This window comes from Patagioenas fasciata, chromosome 1 (genome assembly GCF_037038585.1).
Source record: "Patagioenas fasciata isolate bPatFas1 chromosome 1, bPatFas1.hap1, whole genome shotgun sequence".
In the NCBI taxonomy this organism is placed as follows: Eukaryota; Metazoa; Chordata; class Aves; order Columbiformes; family Columbidae; genus Patagioenas; species Patagioenas fasciata.
The window spans coordinates 9382315-9399976 of NC_092520.1; the positions used below are offsets into that span (position 1 = coordinate 9382315).

A 17662-nucleotide genomic window follows, 5' to 3' on the forward strand; every position below is an offset into this window, starting at 1 on the left:
TATTCACAGCATGAATCTATCTCAGCTACTTCAGACATTTACAGTGCGGGTGTCTGCAGGTGAACAGGCCACCCTGGGACCTCTTTGTACTCAAGGGACAGCAGTGCCACAGCTCATCCAGAATGGAGATGGGCAATAACTGCAATGCACAGAATAACAGGTATCCAGATGGTGCCACCGCCTTGGACACGTTGCAGATCTGGAAACTCTCACCTACTAGAGGCTCCTCTGTCCAAGGGTCTCACAGTACCCAGCAACATTCTGCCAGATAGGAAAAGGCTATGTTGTGTCAAAATCAAGTTTTATGCCTCTCTAAGAGACATAGAGCATGTCCCATAGTGTGACATTACTACAAACCTGAAAGGGAAGAGGCTCCCAAGTCGTCAAGGAAATTTGATTTGGCTGTCAAATCAGGGCTCATTGCAATCAGTTCAGATTTAAGAGCAATTTTGTAATATTTAGGAAAATTAACAGCAGCAGTAAACTGACCAAGAGATACTTTAATTAACGAGACTGAGGTTTATGCATCCCACAAGCACACTCGATATAGTGCTACAGTTCAGAGATTAAATTATGATGATGCCAGGCAAAGACACGGAGAAAGACACAGGAACAATTTCAGCTCTTCATTGCTTCCCCACAGATCCGTGATCTCATTCACTGTCCTACTCCCCTACTCCAACACTGACAAACATTTAAGGTCCTGTGAACTCCTTTATTTATTCTTCGACAAAAGTAAAAAGTTTAAAGTATCCACTTCACTGAATTTGCTCATGAAACACTAATTGAAAACTTCTTGCTCTGTGTACCAAATTGCAGTGCAAATATTATGATTCTGTAAGTCAAACAAGATTAATATCCCTCTTTCCCTACAGGAAATCCTAAAAAAGGCTACAAGTGTTTCCAGCTTTGCAGGAAGTGGAACTGCTGGACTCTCATACACTTTCATATTTGGCTTCAGTGGAAAACTCATTTTGCAAGTCCACCAAACACCAGCTATATCCCTACAGGCAAAGCAGTCGCACTGCCAGTCCATAGGACATTTGACCTTGCAGGAAACCTGAAAGGTACTTGAACAGAACAACAAGATCTGGTTACAGCTGCACTCTCACCACTAAGCCATTAATGCTTATCTTTAATATGCAATTAATGTCTAAAAAGTGGCCAACACCAAACCTGTTTTCCAGCAGCAGCCAGAGTCTCGCTGCTGCTTTCCAGTACCTTCCCATCACTTCTGTTTATATGAGAAATGACTTTGTTATCTTAGAACTTCAAACACAGTTAATATGTGAAATGCAAAACAATTACTTGCCTGTAGGGAGAGTGGCCCAGTTTCAGCAAGCGTCAGTCACGCATTCATTCTGGTTTCGTAACCCCAGTTACCCTTGACCAGTGGACATCTGGAAGGTCACAACGCAACAGCACTTTTGTGAGTTTTATTAAGCTACAAGAACTCTCCAGGACAGTTTCAAACTCTCCAAGGTATCTCGCTCAGTGCTCTTGGTTTTCCTCCAGCAGCTCTTGCGCACGAGTCCAGCTCTTCTCGCCTGCGTGCCAGGGAACAGCTTCTGGCATTGGAAAGGCAGCGCTGAGCTGGTTGCTCCAAAGCTCATAAGGAAGATGAATGAGCTTGGACAGATGATGCTAAAATAGAGTATTAAGAAGTACTTTTGATTTTTTGGGATACACAACTGTGGAAGCAGCTGGAGCCTTCATGTGATTTTTGTAACAGTAGAAATTGATGATATTGGCAGATGCCATTTTTGCTTTGAGATTTTGGCTTAAACAATTTGTGAGCACAATTTTTCACATATGTTTCCCTTTTAATTACTATCTGTTAACAAGCAAGATGGGAAATTTCACACTATACCACTTTCATCCCTTTGTGATCAATCTCGTGTCTTGAACAGTACAATTTCTTATTCCTAAATCCAAAAAAGGCTCAATGCAAAATTGATTGAAATCAGCAGAAATCCTCCCTATGCTGCTTCTCGGAGACCAAACGGCAATGCTCAGGGACACCTCAATGCTGTTGCAAGCACTTTTTTCCCCCCAGATATAAGCCAGTAAAAGCTGTTGGCATCAGCACTTGGAGTGAAAGGCATGTCACACACGTCTCCTTCTAATAAATACGGCTGCACATCACAACCTGGGCAATCTACCAAACCCAAGAGGAATCTGTTGCATGTGTGCAATGAGAAACAAGCCCCAGTGGTGCGGACACTGAAAGTCTTCCAAACTTGAGAGGGAAAATAAGTCTTTCTTACCTTTGAACAACTGAGATTGGTGTCTTATAAGCTTGCCAAATACATCACATTCAAAGACAATGCAAGCAAATTCAGCAGTGAGTGTATAGCAGCAGACACCACAGAACACAAGCCATTTTGCATTAGGATCCTCATTAACTTCTGCTTGGAAAGCTTTCTCTAGATGTATTAATACCTACCTGGAGCACACAGTCACTTTTATGTATTATTGATTTCCATCACTTCCACTCATCAAGCCACTCCATCTGCTCAGCACTGGGGGAAAAGAGGAGTTTTCAGCTCTTCTTCCCAATATCCTCATCACTTCAAACACTTTCAGATCCTCCTGTGCAAACTGTGTCTCTCACCCAGCGACCACCTGGGCTGCTGAACCATCCCAGGACAACGTGGAGTTCAAACCTTTGCTCCGCCCTACAAAAGCATCTGTTGCAATTCAAGAGCTTATTCACAGTGCACTAGCGCAAATGGTGCATCTCTCCCAGATGTTTTTTGGTTTTAAAGAGGTTTTGTAAAAAAAAATATTAAAAATACAAATCAATGGGAGGTATGATACATTTTTTATTACATTTAGTTGCGTTTTTTTGTTTGGTTAGTTCATTTTGTTGGGTCTTTGCTTGGTTTTTGTTTGTTTGTTTTACACAGTATTCAGACCTAGCACTTCAGCAAGTAATTTTTGTCATTTGGTTCATTTTATGGCCAGATTAGAAAACCTTTATAAAGTATTAGGGGAGGGAAGGGCTTTGTCCCTCCACTACCTGTGATCAGGGATCTGATTTACAGACAGGGTTGTTTTATCCCAGCAATTAACTACAGACACAAATGGTAACATGAAGACACCTCATTCCCTGTAAGGTAGGAAATGGCTAATGGGGAAAAGCTTGGGGGCTGGACTTTTTCATTCTTTTTGGTTATTGGACCAACTGATCTACTTGATAGAAAACACCTGAGTTGCTAGAAGAAGGGCTATGAACATGAAAGCCTCTGGTTTTACTTCTTTCCCTCCCCATCTAAACCAGTTGGTCCAATAAAACACATTATCTCTCCCTCCAGCCCCTGCCCCACTTACAGGCTTAGACCATCCTGACAACAGAAACGCTTCATCATCTGGACACTTCCAAAAATCACAGGATTTGGCACACACAATACATGCACTTCTTTGCAAATAATGACAGCTAAAATTACCTGCAGGTTTAACATCAAACCATTAAACAAAGTTTAATAGTTTCCATGATGAATTTAACTACTGGGGAAGTGACAAACCCATTAGCCAAGCCCAAGAGTTAAAATTCAAGATGTCTTGTGCAGGAGAACGTAACACTGCTTATATTCAAAATAACTAATTCCTTCCTATGTTGAAAAACACAGCAAAGCCTTAACTACGTGTTTGATGAGGCTGAACAGAGTTAACCCATATGGCCGCATTACAAAAAAGACTGATCACTTTATAAGCTAGACACACAGAAAAAATTGCTCTGAGATGTGAAGCTAATATATATATATCTAGATAGATAGATAGATAGATATACAATACAGAAATTTAGTAAAAATCTGTTTTGTTTCCATGGTTCCACGTGTTGAAGAAGGACATACGCACAACAGAGAGCTGCAAAGTGAAGTGAAGCAGAAAATGCTGATACACAGAAAACTTTTGCGTTGGTGTTATTTTCTTTGTCAGAACCACAGTCTGCTCAGTTTCTGTCTGAGTTTTGTGTTTGGCAGCTGCAGAACTATAAAAAGCGCTGCCATTTAAAACATTTTTTGAAAGAAAGATATTGTATGAGGCTGACAATACACATGTAATTTATCAAAATGTCATGTTGTTTGGGGAGACAGATAACAAGTGTCAACCCTGGGCCTCGAAGAGGAGCTTAAAAATTAAAAACACGCTCATCATGTCTACGTAAACACATTATAAGCTGGAAGTAGTCAAGTTTGCTGCTGTGCTAAGCTTTCTATTGAAAGAGAGGGCATTATAGCGGTGTTTATTCTTCCCCAAGCATCAAGGCCTGTCTGACCTGCTCACAACAGCTCTAAAGCCCAGTCAGTCCCAAAAGAATTTACTTGGGTGAAAGCTACAATAGGCTGTTCAAGGTTTGATAGCAAGTCTGCTAAGTCAGTGAGGTAAAGACAGAAAAAATAAGAAAGAGTTAGAGCAAAAGCACAAGACAAAGCAAAAACTGTTGTTTTTTCAGCCAGGGTAAAAGGTAAGACAGCATCACTTATAGCAAGTCAGAAAAAGAAACTATCCCAAAGCCTAAATATTATAAACACTCATAACTTCCCCCTTCAAAGGGCATCAATGGAGCGCAGTTGGTTGTTAACAGTCCATGGGTTAAATCCTGGCTCTCCCAGCTCCCAGGAACCAGCCATGGTTATAGCAGGGTCAGACAGGGCTCTCACATAAACACATCTCCAGTGCCTGATTCTTCCTTTCCGAGCATAAAAAGCACATCTCCATCCCCTGTATTCATCTCTGTGGAACAGAGCTGGAGTGCAAGCCCCTCAGCAAAACACGTCTAGTGAATAGAAAAATGACTATGTGTGCTTTTTCCAATATGCTTTCTTAGTAAGGAGAAAAAAAAATTGATTATATGTCAGGTTCTGCAGATGCCATGAAAACAAAGAATTATTTGTGGGGGTGGGGAAAGGAGCATCAAGAGACAAATAGGGTACAGCCAGAAAATTATTACTGTGTATTAAACTGAAAAACAGTCTCTTATTGTGTTGAATCCCATTTATTGTGCTCTAAATATAAAAAAAATATACAGTACCATTTGTAATTATTATGTTCTGTTCCCACAGCACATGCAAGCTATGGAATTTATGCTGATTTCGAGAAATTGCATACTGCACTTGATTGTGTCAGCAGATGAAAAACAGAACAGAAACTGGATATGTGGTGATTAAAGGCAGAAGATTAAGGGTCAAACTACACAGCTGAGGCCATCCTGTAAGTTTTTAAGATGATCTTGCATATCTACGTCTGCTGTAAGCCTAACAAAACTCATTTTTGCCACTCACCAATTTCAATATATTGCACTGATAAAACTGGGGCAGAACGGCATTTTTTTATATAAAACACTCTCACCTTGTAATAAAGGAAGTAAAATCCACATGCTGCTCCCACTCTCTTGGAGCATTGGTGTCAGTCTATGGGCCTCTGGGGTGTACGAATCACACTGTCTGACCTGCTGGGGGCTTTTACCCCTAGAAAGAGGGACACTGTGCATTAAGACCCAGGCCTCAGGATCCCGAGCACTCAGTTTCTCTTACCATCAGGCTTCAAGTCAGAGCAGTGGAGTCACCGAACAGTTTCCAGCTCTTGTTCCTAAGAAACTGCTGGGTTGGTTTGTCTCTTTGTTACAGACCCATCTTTCCTTTCTCAGCTCCAAATGAATGTCAGTAACAGCAGCTCCAGTGTTCCTCTGGAGGTGGCTGCTATAGAAGCTAAAGAGGAATTTAGTTTACATTTTCTTTATTCAAAATCAAGTCAAATAGAATTTGCTCCAGGTCCAGTTTCGTTCAGTAAGTGCCAGCAAAAATTCAGCGGACAAATCCTGCACTACAAAGCTACTGGACTCTTCCTTAGCAGGGACCTTACTGCACAGCAAATTCATCTCAAACCAAAGCCAAGTCATAAAATCTGGCTCTTCATTTTGTGAATTAACGCTGCCTTCCCCGCAGCTTCAGTTAAATCATCGCTAATTCTGACGAGCACCAATGACTCAACATACAGCAGCACACAGTTTCTAATGTCAATTACATTATATTTCATGCTACTTACGTGGGCCAAGGCTTGAAACCTGCTGAGGTCAGTGATGACTGTTTACAGGACCAGCCCCATACGTAACAGGCTCTGTCTTACACCCACAGCGCTTCCAAAGTAATCAACTGGCTGTTGGCCACACATTTCACTGGATGCAATGGACAGGAATGCTGAGCAAGCTGCAACATTCTGCCCCAGATCCATTCTAACTGCAATAATATCCATTTTCATACTATTTAGCAAACAGTTTGTTTTACTTCAGTGCAATTCTTATTCAAGTGCCAAAAAAGCTTTGTCCCCTCTGTGAAACAAGAGCTACATTCAGTCTTGGCTCTGCCCTACCAAAACATGCCTAGTGTAGGGGTTATGGCTTCTTTAAAAGAAAGGGCATGATAAAAAGAGAGCAACATAGGCAGCTGCCAGTCTGATGATTTTCCACAACTTACAGTCAATTTTAAAGGTATTTTTGTAATATAAACTGCTTGGGAAACAGAAACAAGTATTTTGGTCCAAATGCAATTTATTTTTATTGGTATCTTACAGTGACCACAAACATAAACTCAGCACTTATAAAAGCTGCGCAACTGATATGTCCAAGACCTCTTGATGCATTTACAAGGGCTAAACAACCAACTTACTACAGGGTTAGTACAAGGTGGGCAGAGGCAGCTCTGCATCTGCAGCCTCTCACCTCCGCAGCACCAGATTCCTCTGCACTTCCAAGCTCTTCCCCCAGAACTCCACTCCCAAAGCACCAGCGGTGTCCCCAGGGACAGTGACAGTGTTGGCAGGAGGTTATGCAGAGGGGCAAGAGGGCAGATGGCCTCCTGGTTTGGCTATAATAAGGGACAGGGACTGGGATCCAAGCTGGGGAAGCAACGGGACTTCTGCAGGCTGCTGCCAATACCAGAAGCAGCAGTAGACTTATTCTGGGATTAGTTTGCTGACCATGCCATAATGACAAGTTCTTTGGTACCAAAATATTAGGAAATGCCATTGCCAAAAGATACTTTGGACTCAGATAAAGATATGCTTGATATTAACACCAAACAAACAAAAATGAAATTCCGCATACCAGGATGAAGGCCAAAATAAACCTAGCTGAGCAATCCTATTGCCAGGACACCACCACATTTGCCAAAATACTGGGCCAAACCTCACCCCCTTGGAGTTTGCGTCCACTGAAGTCAATGGTGATATACTGATGTTTGACTGGTGAAATAACTGAGACCAGTGACAGAACCCAAGGGAATGGCAGGAAGATGTACCGGGGGAGGTTTAGGTTGGACATGAGGAAAAGCTTCTTCACCCAGAGGGTGCTGGACACTGGAACAGGCTCCCCAGGGAGGTGTCACGGCCCCAAGCCTGACAGTGTTCAAGAAGAGACTGGACAACGTCCTCAGACACACGGTGTGAACTGTGGGGTTGTCCTGTGCAGGGACACGAGCTGGACTCGATGTGAGTCCCTTCCAACTCAGGACATTCTATGACTGTGAAAGAACCACTAAAAACATGAAAACAGCTTCTCTGCCCTGGACACCACAGAAGGCTCATCACACTGCACAGTGCTCCAGCTCACATTTCAGCTCCAGATTATTTGATGAAGATCTCTCTCTCAGCTGTGGTTTGACTTGGGTCTGAAGTGGCCCATGTGCTGCAGAGTTTGGCCATGAAAGTGTCTGATTTCATATCCCTAGAAACACGAGAGTCCTACCAGGTCAGTTAATCTACATGAGTGTTGTGTCTCCAGTAGCAGCCATAAGCCTCACAAAGAGTAAACAGGTAAATAGAAGACACTCTTCCCCGCACAAGCCCGTCCTTTCATTATTTTCAGTTTGGGGACTTTCTAAGTCAGATGTGGTTTTAGTGTATTTAGTAACTTGCAGTGTTTTTTTTTTTTTTAATGAATTTGACCAGTCTAAAACTTGTCCCTCAGACCTTGCTCGAATAGCTATGGGCTTCTAGAAAACAAAGGTGGAATCTCCAAACTCTGCCCACCTTGTACTCTCAGTTCGCAAAACATGAACAGATGGTACGTTAACAAATGCTGGCAGTCACACAGCCACTTAAAGCCCTGTGCCTACCTCAGTAGTTACATCTCTCCAAACCTGAGCTAGGCAACCAGGAACTCCAGCTGTAAGAATATAACCTTGTGGATTTAGAGAGATTTACTAATCTGAAAACAGAAGGCTGCCTCGACTTGATCTTGCCAGCTGCCATTTCAGACACACTGTTCTTGTGCTCGTTACTTATTTCATTTACATGCAATCATTTTAGAAACCCAGCTAATTTTAAGCCTGTTTCACCACAGTCGTCGAGTCCAGCCACATGCAAGATGCATCTCAGCTGCAGGGGCAAATTACTGACACCATGTTCAAAGAACCCTCAGCTCAATTTCAGTCCCTGCAAAGCTGAAGGACAAACAAACTTTCTGCATTTTAATGATGTGTACAGCAGCACATTCCAGAAACACTGCAGAAACCTACACCAATTCTTCAAAGTTTCATCCTTACAGACCCGGACTGGTAATTTTGGTTTTTTGGATTCCTTGGGTTTTTTGGTAATTCATTATGACACATTTTGTGAAAAGAAATGGAGAGCATGCATGCACATCAGAAGAGCACAGGGTATTATCCAGAAGTCCCCAAATTCTGATCTCCACACTGCACCATGCAGAGAACTTGAGTGTATTATCTCAACCCTTCAAATATGGCAATATCTGAAACTCTGAAAACAAACTGCAGCCTCCAGTTCTGCATCCGTTTGTGATAGTAGATCTCCAAGGAGGCAGGATTTATCCCAAAATTAGGACTTCCAGCAAAAGCCATAAAGTGCTGTCAACCTTCCAACTGAACAGAGCAGTCAGATTCAGATGTCATGAACAAAATTACAGTCGATTTTGGACATGATTTTTGAGTCCCTACAGGCGTGTGGTCAAATCCGGAACAAACACAGCTCAGCCTGTTTGCTAAAACACAGAGGATTTGACAGAATCCCTGGAAGAACTGGGGAGTCGTGAGCAGCACATCTGAGATGAGCAAAATAAATGTCACAAATCTCAAGAATGGGCAGCAGCGTCTGAGGAAGGACACAACACAGTCCTGCCCACACCGAACACAAGGCAACTTTGATAAATGAGGTAGTATGTAAGAGGTGGCACATCTTTCCTCCCAGGACCCAAGTGCTGAATTAGCTTCTCACAGGCTGAAGCCCCACAGTAGAAGTGACTCGTCTCTCAGCGAGTCCAGCTCCACTCCTGCCCTGTCACAAGTTACTTACAGAATCACAGAATTGACTGGGTTGGAAAAGACCTCAGAGATTATCAAGTCCAACCCTTGGTCCAACTCCAGTCCATTGACTCGATCATGGCACTGAGTGCCATGTCCAATCTCAGTTTAAAAACCTCCAGGGACGGTGAGTCCAGCACCTCCCTGGGCAGCCATTCCAATGCCTGACCGCTCTCTCTGCAAAGAATTGCTTTCTAATATCCAGCCTAAATTTCCCCTGGCAGAGTTGAAGCCCATGCCCCCTTGTCCTATTGCTGACTGCCTGGGAGAAGTGACCAATCCCCACCTGGCTATAACTTCCCTTCAGGTAGTTCTAGAGAGTGCTGAGCTCACCTCTAAGCCTCCTCTTCTCCAGACTAAACAACGGCCAAAGCTTCTACCAAATCCTCCTGGAACCCTGCTTGCACTTGGATGGTCACAGAACACTCTTACCAGTTCTCTGTGGTTATCTGACACTGTTAACATTTTTAAGTTTTCCAATTTTGCAGCATTCAAACACAGGAAAAGAAGAACCACTTCGTGAGAACACAAGACAAGCTCTTCCTCATCCTTCTATTATTTTCGAGACTATTCTTGTCAACTGAGAACAACTGCTATTGCCTTTTAAGACCGCAAGTATCCCTCAGAAGAACACTGACATTTCCCGAGTCCTGCCCTTAGGTCAGACAGGGGCTGTAATACTTACAAATAGAAGGAAGAACCGTATCTGAATAGCACAGAAAAAAACACAGTATGCTTAAAGTCTCATCAGGATAGATGAAGCGTAATTGGTTCTGTCTTCAAAGTTCCTCCTACTGTCCAAGGATTCTACAAGATTTCCTCGCATGTGACTTCTCCAATGTCACAGAGAAAGTCTAAGGCATAATCAAACCCAGCTTCAGAGATGGAACTCAGCCTTGCCTTAACTGCAAGGCAGGTTTTTTCCTCTAAATCCTCCCCAAAATGCCCAGTCAAACACGTTCTTATACCTGATGCATAGATTGGCCAAAGAATTTAAAGACTGGAGAGAACTCATTTACAATCCATGCTTAATCCACTCTTGATGGATATTTAGGAATCCCAGTCCTTTACATGAGAAAAGAACAGCCAACTTCAAATAGGAAACTGACTAAAGGAAAGAAACAACTGTAAATTTCTTACATCCATCACCAGTTTTTCTACTTCTTTTTCTTCTCAGGCAGATTTGGAAAACAGAGGAGCTTTTCAGGGGACAGCCTGCTTTTACTGATACTGAGGGTATTACAGAGGACCTGTCAGCAGTGACTTCTGAGTCTGGTTCTTCTTCAAAGCACCTTCAACCTAGTTAGCAAGCAAAGACTTGGATCAATAACCTCAGACTGTAAACCTGTCTGCGCTTCTGCTGGAGACACATAGTCTGCACTGAATTAACACCACACACTTCAGAACTTTACACTGACACTTTAAACTTCACCCAAAATCTGTAAAACAGCCAGGACATTGAATAAAGCACTGGCTGACCAAAGCCTCACGTCTGGAAAACTTTTTCCAGAGGTTCTTGGAGAGATGTATAGATGCATAGGCTGCAGAGCAGCCTTTGATCAAATGAAAACTTGAAGTAAGATCCACTGCAATGACCCCATGCCAACATTTAGAAATCAAAAGGGTAAAGAGCAATTGCCAAGTGATGAGAGTACAACAGCGGAAAACCCATCGAGATCCCCAATTCTGACCTCCAGCACTGCAGTGTGGCACACCAAAGGGCCATCAATCACACCATGACCACATACCAACTGTATGAAGGACCTCACTTCATTTGAACACAGTTAATTCCTTACATACTGCGACAAACTGTTAAGAGCAACAGAAAAACAGAAGTCTGGTTAAAAACATTTGGAAAGAGAGCCTGAGCATTTAGTAAACACTAGTTACTAGCTACTAGTAACTCTCTTACCACTCTCTTACCACCGACGTCAACCCTTTCTGTCCTCGCTTGTATGTTCTGTAGATGATTCTATCAATGACCATAAGGTCTGTACTGACAGAGGAACATGGCAACATAAACAGCAAACATCCAGGCTGGAGACCAGCTGGGAAATTTCTCATGGGCAATTAAACACGGCACGCCGGAATATATTTTACCTCTAACAGAAGCAGTGTTCTTCCCTTCTCTCCACATGGACCAAGATTCCATTTAAAGAAAAATACCTTATTTCACTGGAAGGCGGGAAAACACTTCAGCAAAGCCTCAGTTCTAAAAATCGTTAAATGGGATGTTCAAAATCTACTTCTGCAGTAGCCAGATCAATTTAAAACATGTGATAGATTCAACTGTTCATGTGTTATGGCTGCATTACACTGAGCAAAGGCCAAAGTATTAATTTTCCAGTTCAAATTCATGTAAGGAAGACTACTAGAAACATTAGCTATGTGACTCTTTGTAACTGTCACTACACACCCAAGAGAACAAGAGAGATGCTGAAGAAAAACTCATCAAAACCACTTAATGCTGATGAATTACTGTCGCTTATGAGATGGTTGGCAATTCCTCGTCACTCTCACAGACGCACTGTATAACGGTTCAAATCAGATTGCCTACAAAGTTGTTGCATATTCAGTGACATCCAGTGTCATCGTGTGCCTTGGTCCTTGGGTACCACTCAATGGATGTAGAAATGGTGCCCTGGGATGTAACCCAGCCTACCCACAATGTACAATTTGCCATCCAGAGTCTTCACTCCAGAAGAAGACACAAGAGGCTCATCTACCAGATAACTACATACCAAGCAGATGGTAAATACTCACAGCCCCATCAACTATCAATATCATGTTTAATACCTGCGTATTTTTAAGGTAATTAACATCTTTGTAGTTATTTCTAGCAATATTAATACAAGAAATTGGAACTAAACGTTCTTGAATCTGACACATCTGATCCCGAAATTTGCATGCAGGTTGTGTTTAGTTTTTTTGTCTTTTTGTTTTTTTCCGTCAAATTATGGACAGGAATGGAAAAGTGGTGTGGAGCTAAATTACTGAGTCTCATTTCACACAACTTGCAGACTTTACTGAAAACCTTTCACTAAAAGCCTTTTTTCTTCCTTTTTTTTATAAAAGGTTGAGGTTTCCTCCAGTATCGAGCATGAGTACATCTTAATTCCAGCAAACGACGCTGTTTAGGTAGTGGAACGCACATCATTATGGATGTGCTATGAAAGGAAGATTAACAAGAACAACCACACGTGCCTGTTTTAACACGAAGGTGTAAAAGATCAGTTCCGCTCCCACACGTGCAATACAACATATATCAAAATACCCCACATTTTGATATTGGATTTATAGTAGAGGTCACGCATTCTGCTGTCCATTCATTGCTGATTTTGAGCAAAGGCTTCAGGCCCTGGCCAAAGGCCAAAGCCGTGCTTGGGTTCTTCCAGTGCCACCACCACGGCAGCCGTGGTGGGCCCGGGGAAGCCAGGTGACTGGCTCTGAAGAAGCCACCGATGTCCCAACCACCCAGTGACCACCTATAAATCTTGCCCCCGGCTCTGTCCACATTACTGGGGACGGGCACAGGCAACGCTGCCAGAACACCGACAACCCAGCACACCTGCGATCCGTGTCAAGCACCTTCCCCACCACCCAGCCCCTCTCCCCTCCCTCACACCCCGGCAAGGCGGGTCCCCGGCGGCACCGACCTTGTTGAGGTGGGGGTTCCTGGTGATGTCGTAGCCCCGCTTCTTGACGACCATGCGGGGGGTGGCCGGGATGCCCCCCGCCTGGCAGCTGCGGCCCCGGGGCACGCTGAGGAGAAGCGGCCTCCGGCCGGCCCCCACCATCCGCAGCAGGCGGCTGCCGGCCCCGCCGCACACCCACACCGGCACCATCGCGCTGCCGCGGTCCTGCGGCCGGGGGCGGGGACGGCGTCAGCGGGGACGGGCGGGCCCGGCACAGCCCAGGTGCGCCCGGCTCGGCCCCTCGGGTCCCCGCCGCAGCGAAAGGAAACCCAGGAAGCAGATCCGGGCTCGGCCCCGCGGCGGGCGCGTCTCCTCCGTTACCTGTGACGGCTCAGCCGATGGCTCAAGGGAGGGGGTTTGCCCGGCCGGAGCTTCGCCCGCCCGCCATGGCGGGGCCTGAGGGAGCGGTCCTGTCTGTGAGAGAGATCTGGAGCCCGCAGTGCCGGAGAGACATGGGCCTGCAGGAGAGGGGCCACAGGAGCCACAGGAATGATCAGAGGCTGGAACAGCTCTGCTGGGAGGACAGGCTGAGAGAGATGGGGTTGTTCAACCTGGAAAAGAGAAGCTCCGTGAAGACCTTATTGTGGCCTTTGAATGCTTAAAAGGGGCCTGTAAGAAAGATGGAGACAGACTTTGTAGCAGGACCTGTTGTGATAGGACAAGGGGTGATGGATTTAAACTAGAGATAGGGATTCAGATTAAACATGAGAATTTTTTTATAATGAGGATGTTGAAACCCTGTCCCAGGTTTCCCAGAGAGGTGGTGGATGCCCCATCCCTGGAGACATCCCAGGCCAGGCTGGATGGGGCTCTGAGCAACCTGATCTGGTGAAGATGTCCCTGCTCATGGCAGGGGTGGCACTGGATGAGGTTTGAAGGTCCCTTCCAACCCAAACTGCTGTATGAGTCTATTCTATGATTTGTATTTTCTCCATTAGCCTTGATAAAGGACCTCATGAGAGAAAAGCCCGGGCCTGTGCTGTGGAGAGCAGCAGCAACATTGGTTGTTGTGGGTGCCACTGTTGTGGGTGCTATGGGCCCTGAGCAAAGTGTGGCCTCCTCATGGGACGTGGAGGGGCGTAAAGGGGCTCGGAGGAGCTGCTGATGGTTGGGAAGAGCTTTGGAAGGGCTTGTCAGACATCTTTTCTTCTGGGCTGTGGGCAGCTGTTGGTAGCTAGGCATTTCAGTATACCAGTATACCTACACGTGCAGTATATGAAACCTATACACACACTGTACTGTATATATATGTATGTCATATACATTATGTGTGTTATGTACATTTTATATATATTATGATCTATATATTCACTGAAGAAGGCAGGTCCCTGCATCAATTTTGCCAAATAAATGAGCTCTTTTATTCCTTAAAATGGTGACATCATAATCACTACTACCACCTATAAAAAAACCCAGCAGCTGGATTACTCCTCAAAAGAGTGGAGGGTTCAGGTTCAGTTCACAGAATCACAGAATCACAGAATCACAGAATTGGCTAGGTTGGAAAAGACCTCAGAGATCATCAAGTCCAACCCTTGGTCCAACTTCAGCCCTTTTACTAGATCATGGCACTAAGAGCCATGTCCAATCTCAGTTTAAAAACCTCCAGGGACGGTGAGTCCACCACCTCCCTAGGCAGGCCATTCCAATGCCTGATCACTCTCCGTAAAGAACTTCTTCCTAATATCCAGCCTAAACTTCCCCTGGCAGAGTTTAAGCCCATGTCCCCTTGTCCTATTGCTAACTGCCTGGGAGAAGAGACCAGTTCCCACCTGACTATAACTTCCCTTCAGGTAGTTATAGAGAGCAATGAGGTCACCTCTAAGCCTCCTCCTCTCCAGGCTGAACAACCCCAGCTCCCTCAGCCTCTCACCATAGGTCATGTGCTCAAGTCCCTTCACCAGTCTTGTTGCTCTTCTCTGGACCCGCTCCAGCACCTCAATATCCCTCCTGAACTGAGGGGCCCAGAACTGAACACAATACTCCAGGTGTGGCCTCACCAATGCAGAGTACAGGGGAAGGATCACTGCCCTTGTCCTGCTGACCACGCTATTTTTGATACAGGCCAGGATACCATTGGCCTTCTTGGCCACCTGGGCACACTGTTGGCTCATGTTGAGCTTGCTGTCAATCAGTACCCCCAGGTCCCTTTCTGTCTGGCTGCTCTCCAGCCACTCTGTGCCCAGCCTGTAGCGCTGAAGGGGGTTGTTGTGGCCAAAGTGCAGGACCCAGCACTTGGCCTTGTTGAACTTCATCCCATTGGAATCAGCCCATTTTTCCAGTCTATCCAGATCTCTTTGCAGAGCCCTCCTGCCTTCCAGCAGGTCAACACTGCCCCCCAACTTGGTGTCATCAGCAAATTTGCTGATGGTGGTCTCAATCCCCTCATCTAAATCATCAATAAAGATGTTAAACAGGACTGGACCCAACACTGACCCCTGGGGGACACCACTAGTGACTGGCCGCCAGCTAGATGCAGCCCCATTTACCAGCACTCTCTGGGCCCGGCCCTCCAGCCAGTTCTTAACCCAGCAGAGAGTGCACTTGTCCAAGCCATGGACAAGCCATCCTCATATCAACACTACTCCCATACCTGTGTCCCCATCATGAAGCTCAGGTCTGCTTGAGGTGGGGGCTGCTCTCCAGCTTCTCTTGCCATTTGTGTTGCTTTGTGCAGACACATTTTTTAATATGCTTTAATATATTTGGGGGGATGAATGATACATCCTGTGCAGAAAAGAATGGACTGTGGACTGAAAGATGTTGATTAGATGGATATGGTGGTCCTTTCTTGCCTTGGCATTTTATAAGCACTAAGGGACCTTATGATTTCTTCTTACAGAGTGTATGGCTTCATGCATTGCCTTCAGTATGCCCAGGATATTTACATATTTACACCTCTGCTATAAGACAATGATTATATACAAACCTCATGCTTGAGTACTGTGGCCACTTAATAACCACTAGGACCATGGGGGAAAACCTTCCCCCCATCCTATTAGATATGTTCTAACTGTGAGGTTGTTTGTCTAGCTTTGCTTTGTTTTGTTTTCCCATTTCTTTTCAAATACTAGAGCTTGACCATAAATAGAGATGCACTACTGGGGAGTCTCTGGCAGTGGAGATAAAGAATATGTGCATCGCTGCGGCCAGATTATAATCAGGGAGATTCTTAGTGCACGGAAGACACAAGAATGAATTTGCCATTATTATTGCTTTTTTGCATAGCTGTAAGTTGAAATAATTTTGAGACTACATTACCGTGAGAATTTGAAATTGTGAGGATCAGTTTGGATAAAAAACGTCAATATCTCACCAGCTTGTCAAAACTTTGCTACTCCCAGCAGCCAGCACCACATCTCTCTTAGCCAGCCTAAATTTGAGTGAGTTATTCTCCACTCCACTGCAGACTCGCTGTAAATTTTGCAATGTCTTTGTGGTAGTTGTGGCTGTGTGCATAGCAAACAGGACATTTGACACTGCTGTTTGTAGGAGAGCCCATAACACTAAATCTCTGGATTGTTGAGCCACTCCTAGTGAGCAAAGATTAAAAAAGAAAAAAAAGGAGAAACTTCCCTGGCTTCTTTGCAAAACTGTACCATTTACTCATTTGAGGAGATGTATGTGATGGAGGAAAAAGTGCCGATGAGGCTGCTTTGCACAGCTGAGAAGTGTCTCCAACAGCATCATTAGCTCTCCCAGTGATAGCTGTCCACCCCCAGGCTCAGAGCAAATGCATTTACTGTGCTTTATAGGGTCTAGACAAGCTCATCCTACCTGTGGGACCTAATTCCACCATCTAATGCTTTCTAGGGGAAAGATTCACCTCTCACAAAACTAAAACCAGTTTGCTTTGCCTGTTTTGTAAAATACAGCGTACCTAGCCTTGGAAAAATCATCCCTAAATTTCATGTTTAAAATGCTCTAGAAGAACAGAACTTCAGTATAATTTAACTGTGTACGTACCACTGCGTATGTCTTGCTTCTCAGCCTTTTGGCTAAGCTCAGGTGTAGCATCTGTTCTTATCAGTTTAGTATCTGATACGTCCTTGATGAGAGAACTTTATATTAATGTTTGGGTGGGAGTGTTGCTCTACTGGATGGTAGGAAGGCCATACAGAGGGATCTGGAACAGCTGAGACCAATTGTACGAGGTTCAACAAGGCCAAGTGCCGGATCCTGCGCTTGGGTCACAAAAACCCCAGGCAGCGCTACAGGCTGGGGAAGAGTGGCTGCAGAGTGCCTGGAGGAAAAGGGCCTGGCGTGTTGAGCAACAGCGGCTGAACATGAGCCAGCAGTGTGCCCAGGTGGCCAACAAGGCCAACAGCATCCTGGCTTGTATCAGGAATAGTGTGGCCAGCAGGACCAGGGCAGTGACCATCCCCCTGTACAGGGCACTGGTGAGGCCAAACCTCAAATCCTGTGTTCAGTTTTGGGCCCCTCACTACAGGAAAGACCTTGAGGTGCTGGAGCGAGTTCAGAGAAGGGAATGGAGCTGGTGAGGGGTCTGGAGCACAAGTGTGATGGGAGCGGCTGAGGGACCTGGGGCTGTTCAGCCTGGAGAAAAGGAGGCTGAGGGGAGACCTTATCACTGTCTGCAACTGCCTGAAAGGAGGTTGTAGCACAGAAGGGGTTGGTCTCTTCTCT

At 44.9% G+C, this 17662-nt stretch overlaps 1 protein-coding gene and 1 pseudogene across 3 annotated transcripts in view; one reads left to right on the forward strand and one right to left on the reverse strand.

Moving 5' to 3' along the window:
* ME3 (malic enzyme 3) overlaps nt 1-13493 on the reverse strand; it is a 148900-nt gene extending 135407 nt beyond the window's left edge. The window contains exon 1 of one of the 3 annotated variants that reach the window (XM_071801995.1): nt 12977-13254. In XM_071801995.1, coding sequence (XP_071658096.1) covers nt 12977-13165 — 189 coding nt within the window. In that variant the 5' untranslated portion in view covers nt 13166-13254. Of the gene's footprint in view, nt 1-12976; nt 13255-13336 lie in introns of those variants that run through there. The other 2 variants (XM_065832735.2, XM_065832727.2) reach the window with 2 other exon arrangements.
* A 3500-nt stretch (nt 13494-16993) lies between these two features.
* On the forward strand, nt 16994-17112 carry LOC136097391 (U2 spliceosomal RNA; annotated as a pseudogene).
* Nucleotides 17113-17662: the final 550 nt, after the last annotated feature.